The sequence below is a fragment of the Macaca thibetana genome, chromosome 4 (assembly GCF_024542745.1).
Source record: "Macaca thibetana thibetana isolate TM-01 chromosome 4, ASM2454274v1, whole genome shotgun sequence".
Lineage (NCBI taxonomy): Eukaryota > Metazoa > Chordata > Mammalia > Primates > Cercopithecidae > Macaca > Macaca thibetana.
In genome coordinates, this window is record NC_065581.1 from 94,278,246 (window position 1) to 94,297,002 (window position 18,757).

Below are 18,757 nucleotides of genomic sequence, written 5' to 3' on the forward strand. Positions count from 1 at the left end.
ACCTATAGTGATTTATGCCCATGTAGTAGAAAACTAAATCCTTCCTCTACATTTGGATTTCATGTGTATTTGTATATATGTGTGCATGTGTATATACATATAACTTTAACATAAAATTCACATAAGTGATTATATAAAACAAATCATAAATTAGCATATAACTGAAAACCATACCTGATTCTGGCCAGAACAGCTTGTAGAAAGCTCAATACTGTCCTAAGTTCAGATTCTCGGCACGCTCGCAGAAGCATACTAAAGCCATCATTAAGCAGTTTTTCATGGGAAGGATACAAGCAATAGCTGGTCTCAAACACTTCTTGAACACCATCAATGTATATGGAAAGAAGTGTCCAGAGAGTCTGTCTCTGTATCATTTCCTCATTCTTAGACACCAAGAATTCCTTTGCTTTCTCCCGGAAAGCACACGAAAACTTCTCAGCCAAAACACCAATGTCCACATTTTTCTGGGCATACATCAAGAGGAAGGCCATGTGACCCTTCCAAATGAGGGCTCTCTGAGACGTTATAAAAGCAGGCTTGAGGAAATTCAGGAGGTCTAAAACATGACTTGCAACATCTTCTACCTCTGCAACAGCTGCTAACAGTAGAAAAAGGCTAAAAAAGTTCTGTAGACCAACTTCAGTTAGTTCTTCCATTCTTTTTTGATGGAATTTTGAATATATCCTGTAAAACATTAAAAATGCTTTAATAAAATTGTTGCATTCACAAAAACTTGTATCTCTTAAAATGTGCTTCAATGCTCATGACAATCTCATTAAATTTTAAGCTAATTCTTCATTTTGATGCTGCCTTGTCACTTTGTTTACTTAGAAAGTAAACTCACATAATGGCCCTACCTTGAAATTTCCCAATGATGAGGCAAATCACCTGTAAGTGAATCAAAGGATTCAATAGCTTTCCCCAAAGACAGTACAAATGTTTTCTTTTTTTTTTTTTTTTTTTTTGAGACGGAGTCTCGCTCTGTCGCCCAGGCTGGAGTGCAGTGGCCGGATCTCAGCTCACTGCAAGCTCTGCCTCCCGGGTTTTTATGCCATTCTCCTGCCTCAGCCTCCCGAGTAGCCGGGACTACAGGCACCCGCCACCTCGCCCGGCTAGTTTTTTGTATTTTTTTTAGTAGAGACGGGGTTTCACCGTGTTAGCCAGGATGGTCTCGAACTCCTGACCTCGTGATCCGCCCGTCTCGGCCTCCCAAAGTGCTGGGATTACAGGCTTGAGCCACCGCGCCCGGCCACAAATGTTTTCATATAGTATATGGCTTTTCCTTTTATTCAAGTCCCCCATCACCCTTCTTTTCTTATTTTTATTAGTAAATAAGAAAGAATATATGATATTTTAAGTACAATGTGATATGCTTTTACAGAAATCTTAACAGGACAATTTTACATAACAATTATCCTTAAACTCTCTCCCTGCACCCCTCACAAAGACTCGTTCTTATTTTACCTATACCTTAAGACAATGCAAGGTGTTAGAAAAATTATTTTTAGCCACCTGCAAAGAACTAGGCATATAAAAATCTCTCATCAATACTATTTAATACAATAGTTGACACAATAGTTAATACACTAGATAATAATATAGTTAATAGTTGACATACTTTTCTCTCATCAATTAAGGGATTAGAATTGAAAACAATTCATCTGAATTCCTACTTACAAATTAAGTTGTTTTTTTGTTTTGTTTTGTTTTTTTTCTGAGACGGAGTCTCACTGTTGCCCAGGCTCGAGTACAGTGGCACAATTTTGGCTCACTGCAGTCTCCGCCTCCCAGTTTTAAGTGATTCTCCTGCCCCAGCCTCCTGAGTAGCTGGGATTGCAGGCACGCACCACCGCGCTTGGCTATTTTTTTTTTTTTTAGTAGAGACAGAGTTTCACCATGTTGGTCAAACTGGTCTCAAACTCCTGATCTCAAGTAATACGCCCGCCTCAGCCTCCCAAAATGCTGGGATTACAGGTGTGAACCACCACACCTGGCCTTTAGTTTTGCAACTTCTATAACTGGTTTATTCAGGACAGAAATGAGTAATGCTCATGAGAGTTAAATGTTTATAAGTAACTACTTGAAAGCTGACAAACTCTTAAAAGTAAAGATCTGTTTAATTATCTTTGTATCATCTACTACTATCTCCACTATAGTGTTTGACATACAGTATGTGTCTAATAAACAGAATTGTTATTGAATAAATTCCAATGACTTCTTTCAGCCATAAAGTTCTGAGTATTATGTCTTCCATAAAATTCCTTAAGATTCAAAAACAAACTGTCAAATAGAACAAAAGAAAAAAACTGTTTGAGCCATGTGATTCTTGAAGATTTAATAAAGAAGCTGCCATTTAAAACAGTATATAATAAATAAAAAATCCAAACCATATCACCATGCGCTTATAAGAATTACTCACTGTGGGACTCAAACAGGAATTTCATTAAGTGATTCTTGAGAAGTCCCTACCTAGTATTCTCTTCCCTGAGAGGTCTCAACAAATAATCTGAGCAAGTGGTAGATGGTGGTGTATTGCACAAAGAAGGCTAAGAAAAGGGCTACTACAGGCAAAGGCAGTAGAAAAAAGAAAGACAATTTAAAAGTGTACTCACTGAACAAGCAAAACTCTCAAAAGAGAGAGAAAGAAAACAATGGACTAATGTGACCACAGTTTATTTTATCAGAAATGAAAATAGCATAGTTCCCAAATGAGAACATTAGTTATCTGGTTCTACTATACTCTGGTCAGTTCTCATTAAAAAAAACACAACAAACAAAAAAAAAACAGTGCTTATGAACTGCTGGGCTCAAAGAACACAAAAGTTTTATATGTTGAAACTATCACCTACCAATGTGCAACCTGAAGATGTTTGTTTCTATAACTTTTAATCAAATGCATATAATGGATTACCTAGTAATATTATAACTAATTAAGACTCTAGCCCCAAGTAAACTTAACAAAATACAAAGAGTAACACTTATCCAAAGATATCAGTGCACATTCATGACAAAAGATACTGCATATACCTTCCTTTGACTTGTTTCCAAGGATGAGGGCCATTGCTCTTCATTGCTTTCTTAACAACTTTTGCCAGAATGCAAAGAAAAATTGTATAACTACTGCTGGATTTATACAGATCCTGATCTTGTTTATCGCAACAGCAAGTCTTCACCATTTCAAGCATCGACAAGGGTGACTTCATGGTATTAGCAAGGCCTTTAAAAGGAAGCCAAGAAATACTGAAGGAACTATTCTAAAAGGGGGGAAAAAAGGTAGAAAATAATTATTAGTCTCTTAGTAAATAAAATGGTAAGCTGCAAATCCCGGTTAGTTGGTTCATCAAAATTCTGACTCATCTTCATCACAAAAGCTACATAAACATGATCCCCTAAAATAAAAATTCCATGAAAGAACAGAGCATCAAGAGGTGTTCAAATTTTGGATTGTCCCCAAAAGTGTCTTTTTAACAGTTGATTTGTCCAAATTAGGATACAAACAAAATCCACACATTGCATTCAGCGATATGCACAGCACTTTTGGCTCTTTGATTCTTTATGTTTCCCAATGTTTTTGTTATACCACTTGTTTTTAATATCAGGTCATTTGTTGTATAAAATTTCCCATGTTCTAAATTTAGCTGCTTGTATGGCTCTAGTGTTACTTAATCTTTTATCCCCTATCTTTTCTGTAAGTTGGTCACTATATCTAGAGGTTTTATCCGATTCATGTTGACTTTTTTGGCAAGAATCTTTCATCAGTAGTACTGAGTAGTTCCTATTGCATTTAGCAAAAAGGCACATAAGTTCTGGCTTTTTGTGATGTTAAGATTGGTCAGATTATCAACCTGGTCCACCCATTTTAGTGGTCCCACTAGCCTTTAACTTAACGTTTTAGTAGCATTGATGATCATTGCCCAGATGCCTTATTTCATTAAATGTATAAACTGGTGACTTCTAATTCTATCATGTTTTAATTAGTTCATCAGAAATTTGATTACTCTAAAATAAAGTTTGTATTTTCTTTACAGTTTTCAGAATTAGGTGTTTTTTTTTTTTTTTTTTTTTTTCCAGAATAACTTTTTACAAAGAAGCATAAATTCAGAGATTTAAACATATTTAATATGTTTTAATTCATTGCAGTCATAATTCTTTCTTATGCTCAAATTTTCCCATTCTCTGGGCAATGGATGTTCCTTCAGGTTGGCTCCTGTGTCCTTCTGACACGACTGTAGCTTACTTTGATACCTTCCCTGCTTTCTGGTATGACAAGACACCCCAGACTCACCTTGCACACATCCTGCCTCAGGATTACAATCAGTCATTTCTCAACTAGCCTAAAAATTATGCTTCAGAGAAGGGTATTTTTCTAATTTTTTAGTAAGCTCCATTATCCACAAATCCAAACTTGTTATTTACTTGTAAATCTTTCATTACCATTTTCTATTTTGATTGAGAGGTTCTATACACCTCTCAATCTCCTCTCTATACACAAGGTATAAATCCTTAAAATCTACCTTTAAAATTTTAATCTTCCAAACTCACCCTCTCCTTTTGAAATACATTGTCCCTATTTCAGTTCTCAGCCATAGTATTTTTGCTCATACAACTACAATAAACCACTAACTCGTCTGTACCCAATTCATTTACACCACTTACAGAAAAAAAAAACAACTTTCTCAAACACATACCTAAGTCATATCCTTGCTACTGTCTCCTGAATAAACCAGAATTAATTGTACATTATCTTCAACCCTTCATAGTCTAGTCCCAGACTGCCTTCTCTAGTCTCCTATCTTCAGTCTCTCCATAGTTACCCCAGGCCTATCATTCAGAACCGTTGACATGGTAGGAACAGACCACGCTTTTTCATACCTCCATGTATTTGTCTATACTGTTCATTCTGCCTGGATCTTTTTCTTCTGTTCTTAGGAAATTCTACTCATTCCCAAAGCCAAGTTCAAAAATTATGACCTCATAAAGTCTTCCACAAATACAGATACCAGGTTAGACACCCCCTCCTCTGGAGTTCCACAATTACAACCTTTTTCCCACAATGTATGTATTCCCACCCACTAGCCTATAAGCTACTCAAATGCCAGGATTGTTTCTTACTCAGGACAGCAGTGCCTGTTCAATGTGTCATGAGCAACCAATTATTATTAGAAACATTTATAAATGAAGATTTTATAAATATCTGCTACATTTTAGCTACTCTGTTTACACTTGCTGTGAAGAGAAAAAGGATACCAAATGCTGTCTCCCTTATGACAAAGCTCTACAGACAATGTTAAAGATAAAACTATTCATGAGCTACTCCAATCTACTCTGAAAAAAAATTAACTTTTTAAGAAAAATCCATAACTATTCATAATTAAACCATAAAGAAATTCCTCAAATATGAACAAATTATTAAAATTCCTGGAGCAAAATCACATTCTATTCACTCACCAGGTTCTTACTATAATATTCCCATAAAATGGTAACAATTGCAATGTTTGGCTCCCAGAAATCACAAAGCGTCAAACAACAGTGAAGATACATTCGTAATTGTTCTTCTAGAATACTACCCTAAAAAATAAACTGAAGTTATGAGAAGGTAAATGGGCTCTGGCAATATAAACATTTTCACTTGATATTGTACTGTATAACCTGCAGCTAAAAAGAAAATAAATATATATCACCCAATCATACCCATTCTCACATTCAGACTAGGTCTAAATCAACATAACACATACTTCCAAAAACATGTTTTAAAGACCATTAACATATTCAGATAACAGAAATCACATAACTCGAATTTTAATTCAATTAGTTAAAAATTACAGGTGTTTCATAATTGAATGGTACTGGAAACCCAGAAACCAGAAAAGAAACCCAAACCAGAAAGAAGTGGCAAAGATGACCTAATAATTAAGATGTACACAAATCCAGAGGGCTTGGTCATACTTAAGTACTTGATTAAATTTTTTATAGTATTATAGGAGTTGTTCTTTCTAAAATCAAAGGATTGGCAGAGTACTTCTATTTCAACCTTTTATGAGATAACAGGAGGAAAAGGAAGTAGAAAAAACATAGATGCTTTTTCTATGACAACATAACCATGCATATATTTTTTAAATGACACACCCTGAATTCCAATCATTCAACAATTGTACTTAAAACTTACCACATACTAGGCACTGTTTTAATGTACTACGCATAGGACAAGTCAGTCAGACATGGCACATGTACTGGTAGAGCTTACATTTTTGGCGAGGAAAGAAAAGGATACTAAAACAATATAAATTTGAACAGAAATAACTGCTGTGAAAAATGAAACAAAGCAAAGTAATGTGAAAGTAACTGGTAGAGGATGAGCATCACTATTTTATCAGCTGCTATGAATGGAAAAGCCTTTTGAAGGGCTGCAGTTGAACTACCTGATTAAATGAAAGTCAATAAAGACTTGGAAGAAAAACATTCAAGGCAGAGAAAATGATTGGAAAGTTCCTCAATTATTAGTAGGCTTGGTATTATTTCTAGACAGGAAAACATCATATCTCATTTGAGGCTTTACTGGTCTTGGTAAGAAATTTGGATTGTATTTTAAATATGTTGGGAAGCTACTGGAAGAGAGTAAGCACCGAAATGACATGATGTGATTGTTTCAAAAACACTGCTCTGGATTATACATAAAGAATGAATAAAGGGGATAAGAAGAGACACAGGGAGAACAGGTAGGAGGCGATTGTGTGAAACTATAAGACTGAAACTTTAAAGACATGTTTGGAAAAACATTCAGTGGGATTTGCTGGTAAACTACATTAAGGTATGAAAGAAAGAAGTTTCAGGTTTTGGCATAAGGAAATAGGTCAATGGTGCTATTTCCTGAAATGGCAAAGACTAAACGAGGAACTTATGAGGTGAGTGTCCAGGGTATCCAAGTAGAGCTATTAAGCAGACAATCTGACCTATGGGTCTAGAGTTAAGGGATTAAAGTCAGAGTTGTTGACATAAATTTGGGTCAATGATAAAAGGATCCATAACTGAGAGCCCTTTGATATTACAACATTTTGATATGAAGCAAGTGGAGAATACTCTATATGCAAAAACAATTGTTCAATGAAGCAAAAAAGAAACCAGGCATTGCGGATCCCAAGAGAAGTATTTCAGAAAACCGACAATGGTGAATAGGATTGACCTTTGCTCAGAGGTTACAAAAAGAAGAAATAAGAACCCTTGGAAGAAACAATATGGAAGTCATTGATGGCGCTGCCAGAGCAGTTTGGGGCTTGGTGAAGACTATGATGAAGAAGCTCAACTATGGATGGCATATGACATCTAGGAGGTGAGGAAGTAAAGATATTTAAGTGAAAACATATAAACAATAAAGTCTTTGAACAAGTGAGAAGAGTTAAGATCCAGTGTACAGGGGAAGGAATTAGCTCTTGATAGAAAAAGTGACACTTCCAATATAAAAGAAGGATAGTCTGAGAGAGCAAATATGAAGCAGATGTATTGGGAGATTTGAAGGTGTAAAGAGAGGAATTCTTAACTGACCAATTCTACTTTTCAATAATTTATGAGGCAAGATGTTGAGCTGAATGGATTAGAGAAGAGCACGTATTAACTTGTATGTCAAAGAGAAGTTCTGGGCCAGGCATGGTGGCTTACACCTGTAATCCCAGCACTTTGGGAGACCGAGGTGGGTGGATCACCTGAGGTCAGGAGTTCAAGACCAGCCTGGCCAACATGGCGAAACCCCATCTCTATTAAAAAACACAAAAATTAGCTGGACTGGACGAGGTGGCAGGCGCCTGTAATCCCAGCTACTTGAGAGGCTGAAGCAGGAAAATCACTTGAACCCAGGAGCCAGAGGTTGCAGTGAGCTGAGACTGCTATTGCACTGTTGCACTCTGGGAGATAGAATGACACTCTTTCAACAACAACAACAACAACAACAACAACAAACAAAAAAACCACCAACAACATAAACAGAAGTTCTGAAATAAGTCACTTTGGAGAGTAGAAAAGCAAACATTCTAGAGCTGACAGCCATTTAAGATTATGATCAAGAATTTAAAGTCAGACACCTTAGTAAAAATGAATGTATGATTTTCTCCCACAATATTCAGTTGCGGGTGGTGTGGGAGATAGGAGAGAAAAAATGGTTTTTTCATGGTTAAAACAAGTTAAGGGCCATGGAATTAAAGATGTTTCTCATGGAGTAATTATAATAATGGGTTGTATACATTGTTTAAGAAAGAAAGTGAGGAAATGGAAGAGCACAGAAAAATGAAAAGGTCAATGGTAATAGGCAAAATGAAAAGAAAAATGAAAAGTGAAAAACTGTAGAGTATAACCATGGGAGGAAGAAGATGAGGCAAGTAAAAGAAAATCTAATAAGTAGTGAGGCTATTAAGAAACTGAAAGCACAGTTTGATTATACACAATAACATCAGGGTCACTAGCAGAAATGGTGTACAGGTAAAGAAGAACACAGTGATCTTAGTATAAAACTTTTTCAATGAAAGAAGAGTAACCCAAACATGGGTAAAAAACAGCAATGCACAATTTTTTTTTTTTTTTTGACAAGGCCTTAACTCTTTATTCATTATTTAAAATACACTTCAGACTACAAGTTCTCCAGAAGACTTCCTAACTCCCCTACTAGATAAGTGGCCTTTCTTTATGCTTTTATGGCACACTAGGCATACCTACATCATCATACTTACCATGTTAAGTTTATCTGCTTTCAAGTATCTAAGAGCTCTGTGAAAGACAGAATAATGCCCACATGGTGTATACACCACAGTGCCTGTTTCACCAAAAAGCCTCCATAAATGATTCATGAACAAAACTGAGATCTGGGTTCTGATGCTTCTTCCCAACAAGTAGTTATGGCTTAGGGAAAGACATTTAGCTTCTTGAGTAAACAATTAAGCTTATTTAACCAAAGAAGGCAAGGTTCTGTCCATCATTAGCCTCTAATTTTATTAAGAAAATATTAAACTAGATTCAGGTTCATATTGATTCCTATGGCACACTACTGAATTGAAATAAAGCATACTAATTTTATCATGTTTATAAGGTTAAAAAGTAGATTATGTTATCAAAGTTAATATTGAAGGGTTTTGTTTTATTTGACATCTGAAACTCACTTTACCATGTAAAATCCACAAAAACATATTTAAACTGTAAAAAATATGCAAAGTTTGGGAAAAGCAAAAGGATGAATGCTAGGTACCAAACAGTGGAGTTAAACATATATGAAAATTCAAATCTCAGCTCTGCCATTTCCCAAGCTAGCTGTGTGAACCTGGACAAGTTCTTCAAACATTCTGGGCCTCAGTCTGTAAAAGTGTAAAATGGAAACAGAAATATCATCACTACACAAGACCGTCCTAAGTATTAAGTGAAGGAATGTGCAGTAAGTGTTAAGTACAGTGCTTGCACAGGGATAGCTGTCGTTTTATCTGCAGGAGAGAAATGCACTGTTTTTAGACCAATGCTACTCTTTTGATGACCAAATAATAAATGCAACAGGTTCACAGTAGTGTTCCTTAAGATGATACATATCAATTTTGTCAGTTTTAAGCAAACCCTACCTAATCACAGAGACTTGACTAAAGACATGTAATTCCATGCCCTCTGATTAAAGATTGTTTTTAATAAGCCATAAGGCCTGTGGGCCTCTTTTCCACACAGCCTTAAACCTGACTGGCTCAAGGAGTACTACTCATCTCCCACATTTTCAGAAGCCCTTATGGGATCTCAGTGTGTCTCATCTCGTGTGTGTGTGTGTGTGTGTGTGTGTGTGTATGAGACAGGGAGAGAATATGAACTATTTAATGAATATTCCAATAAGTCCATTAAATGAATATGCCTGCTTCTAATCTCTGCTTTAGTCCTTTTTCAAAGAATGTCTTATCTTTATTTTGAACAATCAAATTCAGGCATATTACATTTGGGCATACTACATAGGTCAAATCTTTAATTGAACTAATAATAAGCACATTCACTCTTTTACCTTAGTTATTATATAGAAATGACAATTTAACAACTGGTTATTATATATAATTTAACAAAAGCTCATTTATTTATGCATAATGAATCTACCTATCAGAAATCATCATCAGAAGAAAATTTATTCACAGTCTAAACAGCAACTGTTACCAGAAGTTTCCCTAATTGGATTTATTTTTAGGAGTGAATAGAGTGGGACTTCAATATCCCAGGTAAGATCCTTCTACTCAAGAAACACTATGATTTTTAGTTAGTTATTTAAAGACTATTGTCCCACATTATTTAGATCTAATCACATTCTGAGTTGTTTCCACTCCTGGACTCTCCAAATTAATGTGTGTTTAAAAAATCAAAATGATTTTTTAAAATCAAGTTTACTTTTTAAATACCCTTCCATAACCTTTATAAAACTAAACATTACTTCTGTGATCTCAGAAAACAATGAGGCTTTTAAAAAGCAGGTAGCAAAAGATGAAAAATATTTTTTTCATATGAAAACAATAATGCTGTTCCAAAGGCAGAACACGTTTACAATTAGCATTCACAAATATTAAATAGGATTACCTCTAAAAAACTGTTTTTAAAGCACTTTACTATTTGTACCTATGTAAGTAAAATTGAGCAATATATGTTCTCTTTACTAAACTGAAACTCTACCTGTTTCTGGCAGATCCTCTCTAGCAAGAAAAAAGAATTTGAAACATTATTTGCTTGATTAAAGCTGTAGTGGTGGGCTGGGTGCGGTGGCTCACATCTGTAATCCCAAGCACTTTTGGAGGCTGAGGCAGGAGGATTCCTTGAGGCTAAGAGTTCAAGAACAGTCTGGGCAACATAGCAAGATCTGTCTCTATAAAATGAAAATATTAGCCACAGATGGTGGCATGCACCTGTCCTAATGACTCAGGAGAAGGAGGCAGGAGAAGTGCTTGAGCTCAGGAGTTCAAGGTTATAGTGAGCTATAACCACACCACTGTACTCCAGCCTTGGTGACAGTGAAAGACCCTGTCTCTTTAAATGAAAAATAAAAACAAAAAGTATAATGAAGTGTAGACTAATTTTATTTGAAGGCTGCTGTATCTTTGGAAGGTTTTTGTTTTTAAACACAGCAAATGGACTCTTTCACCACTGTCACTGTTGGAGATCAAGTACATGACTATGGTCAGATTTCAATTTACCTCAATGGGAGGAAAATAGATATAATCAAACCAATAGTTCTATCCAAATATATTATTCTTTATGACTACCTACTACTGCACCCACAAAATTGGTTTCCAGAAATTCAACACATAGTCCTATACTACTTGTAGAATATAATTTGGTACAATCAAGGAACACTAAAACTGAAGGAACAGCAGAGAACCATAACACTACTTCTTCCTAAATATTATAATGGCCTCTTTTCCCATAGGAAAGATATTATTTTGACTTGACGCTAGGCCTAAATTCATAGAGCATGTTTCTTAGGTTAGTCATATTATTCCTACTTCCAGGGTGACTAACTCATCCTGGTTTGCTCAGATCTTTCCTGGTTTAGCACTGAAACTCTGGGCCATGCAAACCAGGATGGTTGGTCACCTGACCTACTTTTCTTCCCCCCGCCAATAGTCTTTGGGGAACAGGTGGTGTTTGGTTACATGAATAAGTTGTTTAGTGTTGATTTCTGAGATTTTGGTGCACCCATCACCTGAGCAATATATACTGTACCCAAAGTATGGTCTTTTTTTTTTTTTTTTGAGACAGAGTTTTGCTTTTGTCACCTAGGCTGTAGTGCAAATGGCATGATCTTGGCTCACTGAAACCTCTGCCTCCCAAGTTCAAGTGATTCTCCTGCCTCAGCCTCCTGAGAAACTGGGATTACAGGCATGTGCCACCACACCCAGCTAATTTTTGTATTTTTAGTAGAGACAGAGTTTCACCATGTTGGCCAGACTGGCCTTGAACTCCTGACCTCAGGTGATCCACCTGCCTTGGCCTCCCAAAGTGCTGGCATTACAGGCGTGAGCCACCACACCCGGCCTGTACCCAAAGTATAGTCTTTTATCCCTCACCTTACTCCCACCATTCCCCTCAGGCCCTCAAAGTCCATTATATCATGCTTACATCTTTGTGTCCTCATAGCTTAGCTCCAAGTTATAAACGAGAACATATGTTGCTTAGTTTTCCATTCCTGAGTGTCGTCACTAAGAATAATGGTCCCCAACTCAATTCAGGTTCCTGCAAATGCCATTATTTCATTCCTTTTTAAGGCTGAGTAGTATTCCACTTTCTATATATAACAAATTTTCTTTATCCAGTCATTGATTGATGGGCATGTGGGCTGGTTCCATATTTTGCAAATTGCGAATTGTGCTGCTATAAACATGCATGTGCAAGTGTTTCATAATGCTTCTTTTCATCTGGATAGACACCTAGTCGTGGCACTGATAGATCAAATGTTAGATCTTCTTTTAGTTCTCTAAGGAATATCCATAATGTTTTCCATAGTGTTTGTGCTAGTTTACATTTCCACCAGCAGTGTAAAAGTGTTTCCTTTTCACCAAGTCCACACCAACATCTATTATTACTTTTTGTTTTTAAATTATGGCCATTCTTGCAGGAGTAAGGTGGTTTCGCATTGTGGTTTTGATTTGCACTTCCCTGATCATTAGTGATGTTGAGCATTTTTTCATCTGTTTCTTGGCCATTTACATATCTTCTTTTGAGTACTGCCTACTCATGTCCTTAGCCCACTTTTGGATGCGATTTGGGTTTGGTTTGTTCTTGTTTCTCTAGTTCCTTGAAGTATGACCTTAGATTGTCTATTTGTGCTCTTTCAGACTTTTTGATGTAGGCATTTAATGCTATGAACTTTCCTCTTAGCACTGCTTTTGCTGTATCTCAGAGGTTTTGATAGGTTGTGTCACTATCATCATTCAGTTCAAAGGATTTTTAAATTTCCATTTTGATTTCATTATTGACCTAAAGATCATTCAGAAGCAGATTATTTAATTTCCACATATTTGTGTAGTTTTCAAGGTTCCTTTTGGAGTTGCTTTCTAATTTTATTCCTGTGGTCTGAGAGAGTAGCTGATATAATTTCAATTTTATAAAAATTATTGAGACTTGTGGCCTATCATATGGCCTATCTTGGAGAGTGTTCCATGTGCTGGCGAACAGAATGTATATTCGGCAGTTGTTGAGTAGAACGTTCTGTAAATATCTGTTAAGTCCATTTGTTCTAGGGTATAGTTTAAATCCAGTGATTCTTTGTTGACTTTTTGGCTTGATGACCTGACTCGTGTTGTCAGTGGAATTTTGAAGTCCCCCACTATTATTGTGTTGCCATCTATCTCATTTCTTAGGTCAAGTAATTATTTTATAAATTTGGGAGCTCCAGTGTTAGTTGTGTATGTTCCCTATTTAGGATTGTGATATTTTTCTGTTGGATCCTTTTATCATTACATAATGTCCCTCTTTGTCTTTTTAAACTGTTGTTGGTTTAAAATCTGTTTTGCCTGATGCAACACTCCTGCTCGCTTCTGGTGCCCATTTGAATGGACTCTTTTTCCACCCCATTACCTTATGTGAGTCCTTATGTGTTAAGTCTCTTGGAGACAGCAGATACTTGGTTGGTGAATTCTTATCCATTCTGTCATTCTGTATCTTTTAAGCGACACATTTAGGTCATTTCCATACAACGTTGGTATTGAGATGTAAGGTACTATTCTATTCACTGTGGTAGTTGTTGCCTGAATGCCTTTTTTTTTTTTTCATTGTGTTATTGTTTGACAGGCCCTGTGAGATTTATGCTTTAAGGAGGTTTATTTGGTATATTTTGAGGTTCAAGATTTAGGTCTCCTTTCAGCAGTTCTTGCAGTGCTGGCATGGTAGTGGCAAATTCTCTTAGCATCTGTTTGTCTGAAAAATACTTTATCTTTTCTTCATTTATGAAGCTTAGTTTCACTGGATACAACATTCTTGGATGATAATTTTGCTTAAGGATGCTGAAGATAGGACCCGAACCCCTTCTAGCTTGCATTCAGCTGAAATATCTGCTGTTAGTTTGATAGGTTTTCCTTTGTAGGTTACCTGATGCTTTCTGCCTCACAGCTCTTAAGCTGCTTTCCTTTGTCTTCACTTTAGGTAACCTGATGACTATGTGTCTAAGTGATTACTTTCTTGTGATGTTTCCCAGGTGTTATTTGAGTTTCTTGTATTTGGATGTCTAGACCTCTAGCAAGGCCAGTAAAGTTTTCCTCAATTATTCCCTCAAATAAGTTTTCCAAACTTTTAGATTTCTCTTCTTCCTCAAGAACACCAATTATTCTTAGGTTTGGTCACTTAACATAATCCCAGTATTCTTGGAGGTTTTGTTCATTTATTAACAAATTCTTTTTTGTCTTTATCGGATTGGATTAATTTGAAAACCTTGTCTTCAAGCTCTGATGCTCTTTCTTCTACTTGTTCGATTCTGTTGTTGAAACTTTTCATGCATTTTGCATTTCTCTAAATGTGTCTTTCATTTCCAGAAGTTGTGATTGTTTTTCATTTATGATATATATTTCTCTGGAGATCTTTTCATGCATATGTTATTATTTTTAAAGTTTCTTTAATTTGGTTTTCACCTTTCTCTGTTACCTCCTTAAGTAACATAATAATCGACTTACCTTTAGAACTCTTTTTCTAGTAATTCAGAGATTTATTATTGGTTTGGATTAATTGCTGGTGAGCTAGTGTGATCTTGTGGGGGTGATAAAGAATCTTGTTTTGTCATATTACCAGATTGTTTTTCTGGGTCCTTCTCATTTGGATAGACTATGTCAGAGGAAAGATCTGAGATCCAAGGACTAATGTTCTTTCGTACTGCAGAGTGATCCCTTGATGTGGTGTTCTCCCCCTTCCTGAAAGCCAGACTGCAGTGATTGTTACTGTTCTTCTGGGTCTAGCCACCCAGCAGAGCTACTGGGCTCTGGGCTGGTACTGGGGCGGGGGCGGGGGGGTGCCTGCAAAGAGTCCTGTGATATGATCTCTCTTCAGGTCTCTCAGCCGTGGTACCACCACCTGTTCTGGTGGAGGTAGCAGGGGAGTGAAATGGACTCTGTGAGGATCCTTGGTTGTAGTTTTGTTTAGTACACTGGTTTTCTCAAATGTTGGTTATGCTGCCAGTGAAGTTGTCATGTGGACAGACTCAGGACCTCTGGTTAAACAGGATGTTACAGTTAATGGAATTAGATGTTGTCTTCTCCTTCCTTGGAGCAGGGCTGTTCTGAGTTGCTGTAATGGCTTGACTTGGTTGGCCTCCAGCCAGGAGGTGGCACTTTCAAGAGAGCATCAGCTGTGGTACTATAGGGGGGATATAAACTTGCCCTGAAATCACCTGCGTAAGTATTCAGGTTTATCAGGTGATGGATGGGGCCATGGAGCTCTCATGAGTTTATGTTTTCTATCTTCGGCTACCAGGTAAGTAAAGAAAGACTGTGTTAATACTGAGTGTCAACTTGATTGGATTGAAGAATGCAGTATTGATACTGGGTGTGTCTTTGAGGGTGCTGCCAAAGGAGATTAACATTTGAGTCAGTGGTCAGGGAAAAGCAGACCCACCCTTAATCTAAGTGGGCACAATCTAATCAGCTGTCAGCTCCACCAGAATAAAAAGCAGGCAAAAGAACATAAAAAGACTAGACTGTCTTAGTCTCCCATCCTACATTTTTCTCCTGTGCTGGATGCCTCCTGCCCTCAAACATTGGACACCAAGTTATTCAGCTTTGAGACTCGGACTGGATTCCTTGCTCCTCAGCTTGCAGGTGGCCTATTGTGGGACCTTGTGATCATATGAGTTAATACTCCTTAATAAACTCCCATATATATATTAGTTCTGTCCCTCTAGAGAACCCTAATACAAACCATAAGGTGGAGGAATGGTTAGGCATGTCTGAGCTCAGATTCTCCTTAGGGAGGGCTTGATGAAAACACTGTGGAGTAGATATGGGTGGGGGCAGTTCTCAGGGCCACGAAATTATGTTCGAAGGGGAATTATGGCTGCCTCTGCTGCTTCACACAGGTCTCCAGAAAAGTGGGGGAAAGCTGGCAGTGGCAGGCCTCACCCAGCTCCCATGCAGCCAGCAAGGTCAGTCTCACTCCTGCTATGCTCCCCCAACAGCCAACAGAGCTGAATTTATATCTAGACCTCTGGTGTGCAGGGCTGAGATCTATGTAAATACATATAATATATATATATTTATCCATATAAACCTTTAAAGCTTCCTAAGAAATATTCTGTAACTTAAAACCAGCTGAGTGCAAAACCATAAATTCATACACTGTTAGAGTTGAAAGGGAGTTTAAAAATTGTTAAATACAACAGAAACATGGGCCAAGCAGAAGTAAATTTAAAGGACACAAGCAGTTACACTTAATTGGAAATTAAAGCCCCTAGTTACTGACTCAGATTCAGTAACTCCCAACAGAATAATGTTATCCAGACTTTGCTGAAATTCTTTGGATTTGGTTTTAAGTATGCTATGTTAAAGCAGTAAGACTGAATTAATAACTGATACAAATGACAATGACCACTGTAATATGCATCTTATTTTACAACCACTTTTTAGTAATTCCCTTCATTCCGAAATAAAAAATATACATAAAAAACTTTTTAAGTTACTAAATCAATATGTTCTCAAAAAAAATGAGGAAGACCAATGGATATGATATAGGAGAAAATATAATAAAAACTTTTCCAGGGATTGTGGGAAAGATTATAAAAAGATAATAGATCTTTTGTTTTTGATCCAATTTATGTATGCAGAATTCTTTGGCATTCTAAGATAGAATTTTTAGTTCATAATTAGATGATTCATATTATAACTAAATGCCTTTATGTTTCCTAAAAAAGTAAGAGTTAATGCAGATAATGGGTAAAAGAAAATTTCAAGCAATTAAAATGTTTTCCAAAGACATAGCTACTACACACACACATACACACACACACGTATAAAGCAATATTATACTATATTTCTTTTATTCCTCTTCAAGTTTTAAATAATCTTTATTTCTTAAATGAAAAATATTTCCTAAATTCCAAAATATTCTTTATTATAATTTTTCATAAACTCTTACAAAAATGATAACATATTACAAAACTTTACAGGGCTTCCACACAATATGTTTAAAAATGTGATGAACAGCATGTTTAAAACTATTTTAAAAGGAGGTCAAGTGTGACCTCTAGGCCATGAAGCACTACATTAACAGCTCTGCAGAAAGGAAAATGATAAGGTATGAAATGAATGCTCAGAAACTAGGACCTTATCAGTTAGAATATGATTCAAGCCTGTAAGACAAATTGCTCAGCAAGGCAAGTCACCTTCCCGCTGTGATGAGGATATAGCTGAATTTTCAATGCCAATGACTATCTCCCTCATTGTGTCACCTAGTTTGATATCATACAGTCAAGGAATGGCATACACTTCTGAAGCATCTACCACTTATTTTGAATACATTTTGTCAAAGTCATCAACTAGGATATTATCTTTGTCCTTTAACTGACAACTTAGTGTTAAAAATCTTTAAAGAATAATCACTAAAAGAAACTACTGTGAGTTGACCCTTCAAAGCATGGAAGTTATTTGTTATCTGAATCATTTTAACAGCTTGCTAAAAATAAAATGTATGGCATAAAAATTAAGCAAAGTCCACAAACTGTCTTACTTTAATTGCATACCTGAACACTGATGGACTTTTTCAGCAGTTCTTCTACAAAGTTCCAATTTGATTCTACTTTTCTCTAGAAAGGAAGTAAACAGTAGTGTATCAAAATTATTGCTCTCGATTATGCCCATATTTAAAATTAGAATATAGCAAATTAAATGTGCAGTACATTTTCCTCTATCATTCAGCATCAATGTAATTTCTTGAATTTCTAATATTGTTTTGGTAAAGAGTTAACAAACTTGGCAGAAAAAAATATACAACTATTCCAATCCAATACAAACCATATCAGGAGTTGTAACAGTGGTGCTTTAGTAAGATTATAAATATTCTACCACATATTTCATTTCTTTCAGATACAAAATCCAACAGAAAAAAAAAAAAAAAAAACATTATATATCTACATGTATTTTTGGTTTTTTTTATGCTGAGTAATCATCCCTATTTTCCACTTTAATCACTAGAGCTTTTTCCTTCATTTTATGAACAATAAACCTGAGACCATCTACTTTAGTAAACAAAGTGACTAAAAATTTTATACAGAAAATAAAGAAAGCTTTAGACGGTCCTACCTCATATAGCTAATGGCTACCTATTTGACAACCTCGACTATCTAGAATGATCTCCATGATAAGGAAGAAAGCTAGAAAGGACTTTCACAAAGGCTAGGTAGGAACTTAAAACAATTCCACATTTCCAAAAGGAAAGCCTGGATGACATTCTCAGAGGACACTCAGTTCACTTAATATTCAGTTCTTAAAGTTCTGGATATGTGGATACTGGACAAAACCAAAAGCAAAGAAAACATTTTAAAGAATAAGCAAATAATAACCAGTTTCTAATGTGGAGGGAGAAAAAAGGTATAAAAAGTAATCATGGCCGGGAGCAGTGGCTCACACCTATAATCCCAGCACTTTGGGAGGCCGAGGCGGGTGGATCACGAGTTGGAAAGCAGCCTGGTCAACATGGTGAAACCATGTCTCTACTAAAAATACAGAAATTAGCCAGATGTGGTGGCAGACGCCTGTAATCCCAGCTACTTGGGAGGCTGAGGCAGGAGAATTGC

General features: G+C 36.3%; 2 protein-coding genes across 3 annotated transcripts in view; both read right to left on the bottom strand.

Moving 5' to 3' along the window:
- Positions 1-16,144, bottom strand: part of NDUFAF4 (NADH:ubiquinone oxidoreductase complex assembly factor 4) — a 350,782-nt gene extending 334,638 nt beyond the window's left edge. Inside the window, exon 1 of the mRNA XM_050786574.1 lies at positions 16,135-16,144. The gene's annotated coding sequence lies outside the window, so the exon portion shown is untranslated. The remainder of the gene's footprint in view (positions 1-16,134) is intronic.
- Positions 1-18,757, bottom strand: part of MMS22L (MMS22 like, DNA repair protein) — a 138,660-nt gene that overhangs the window by 84,771 nt on the left and 35,132 nt on the right. For both annotated transcript variants that reach the window (XM_050786559.1, XM_050786560.1), the window contains 4 exons: positions 17,705-17,767; positions 5,449-5,568; positions 3,028-3,254; positions 175-684 (listed from right to left, as the gene is read on the bottom strand). In XM_050786559.1, coding sequence (XP_050642516.1) covers positions 175-684; positions 3,028-3,254; positions 5,449-5,568; positions 17,705-17,767 — 920 coding nt within the window. The remainder of the gene's footprint in view (positions 1-174; positions 685-3,027; positions 3,255-5,448; positions 5,569-17,704; positions 17,768-18,757) is intronic.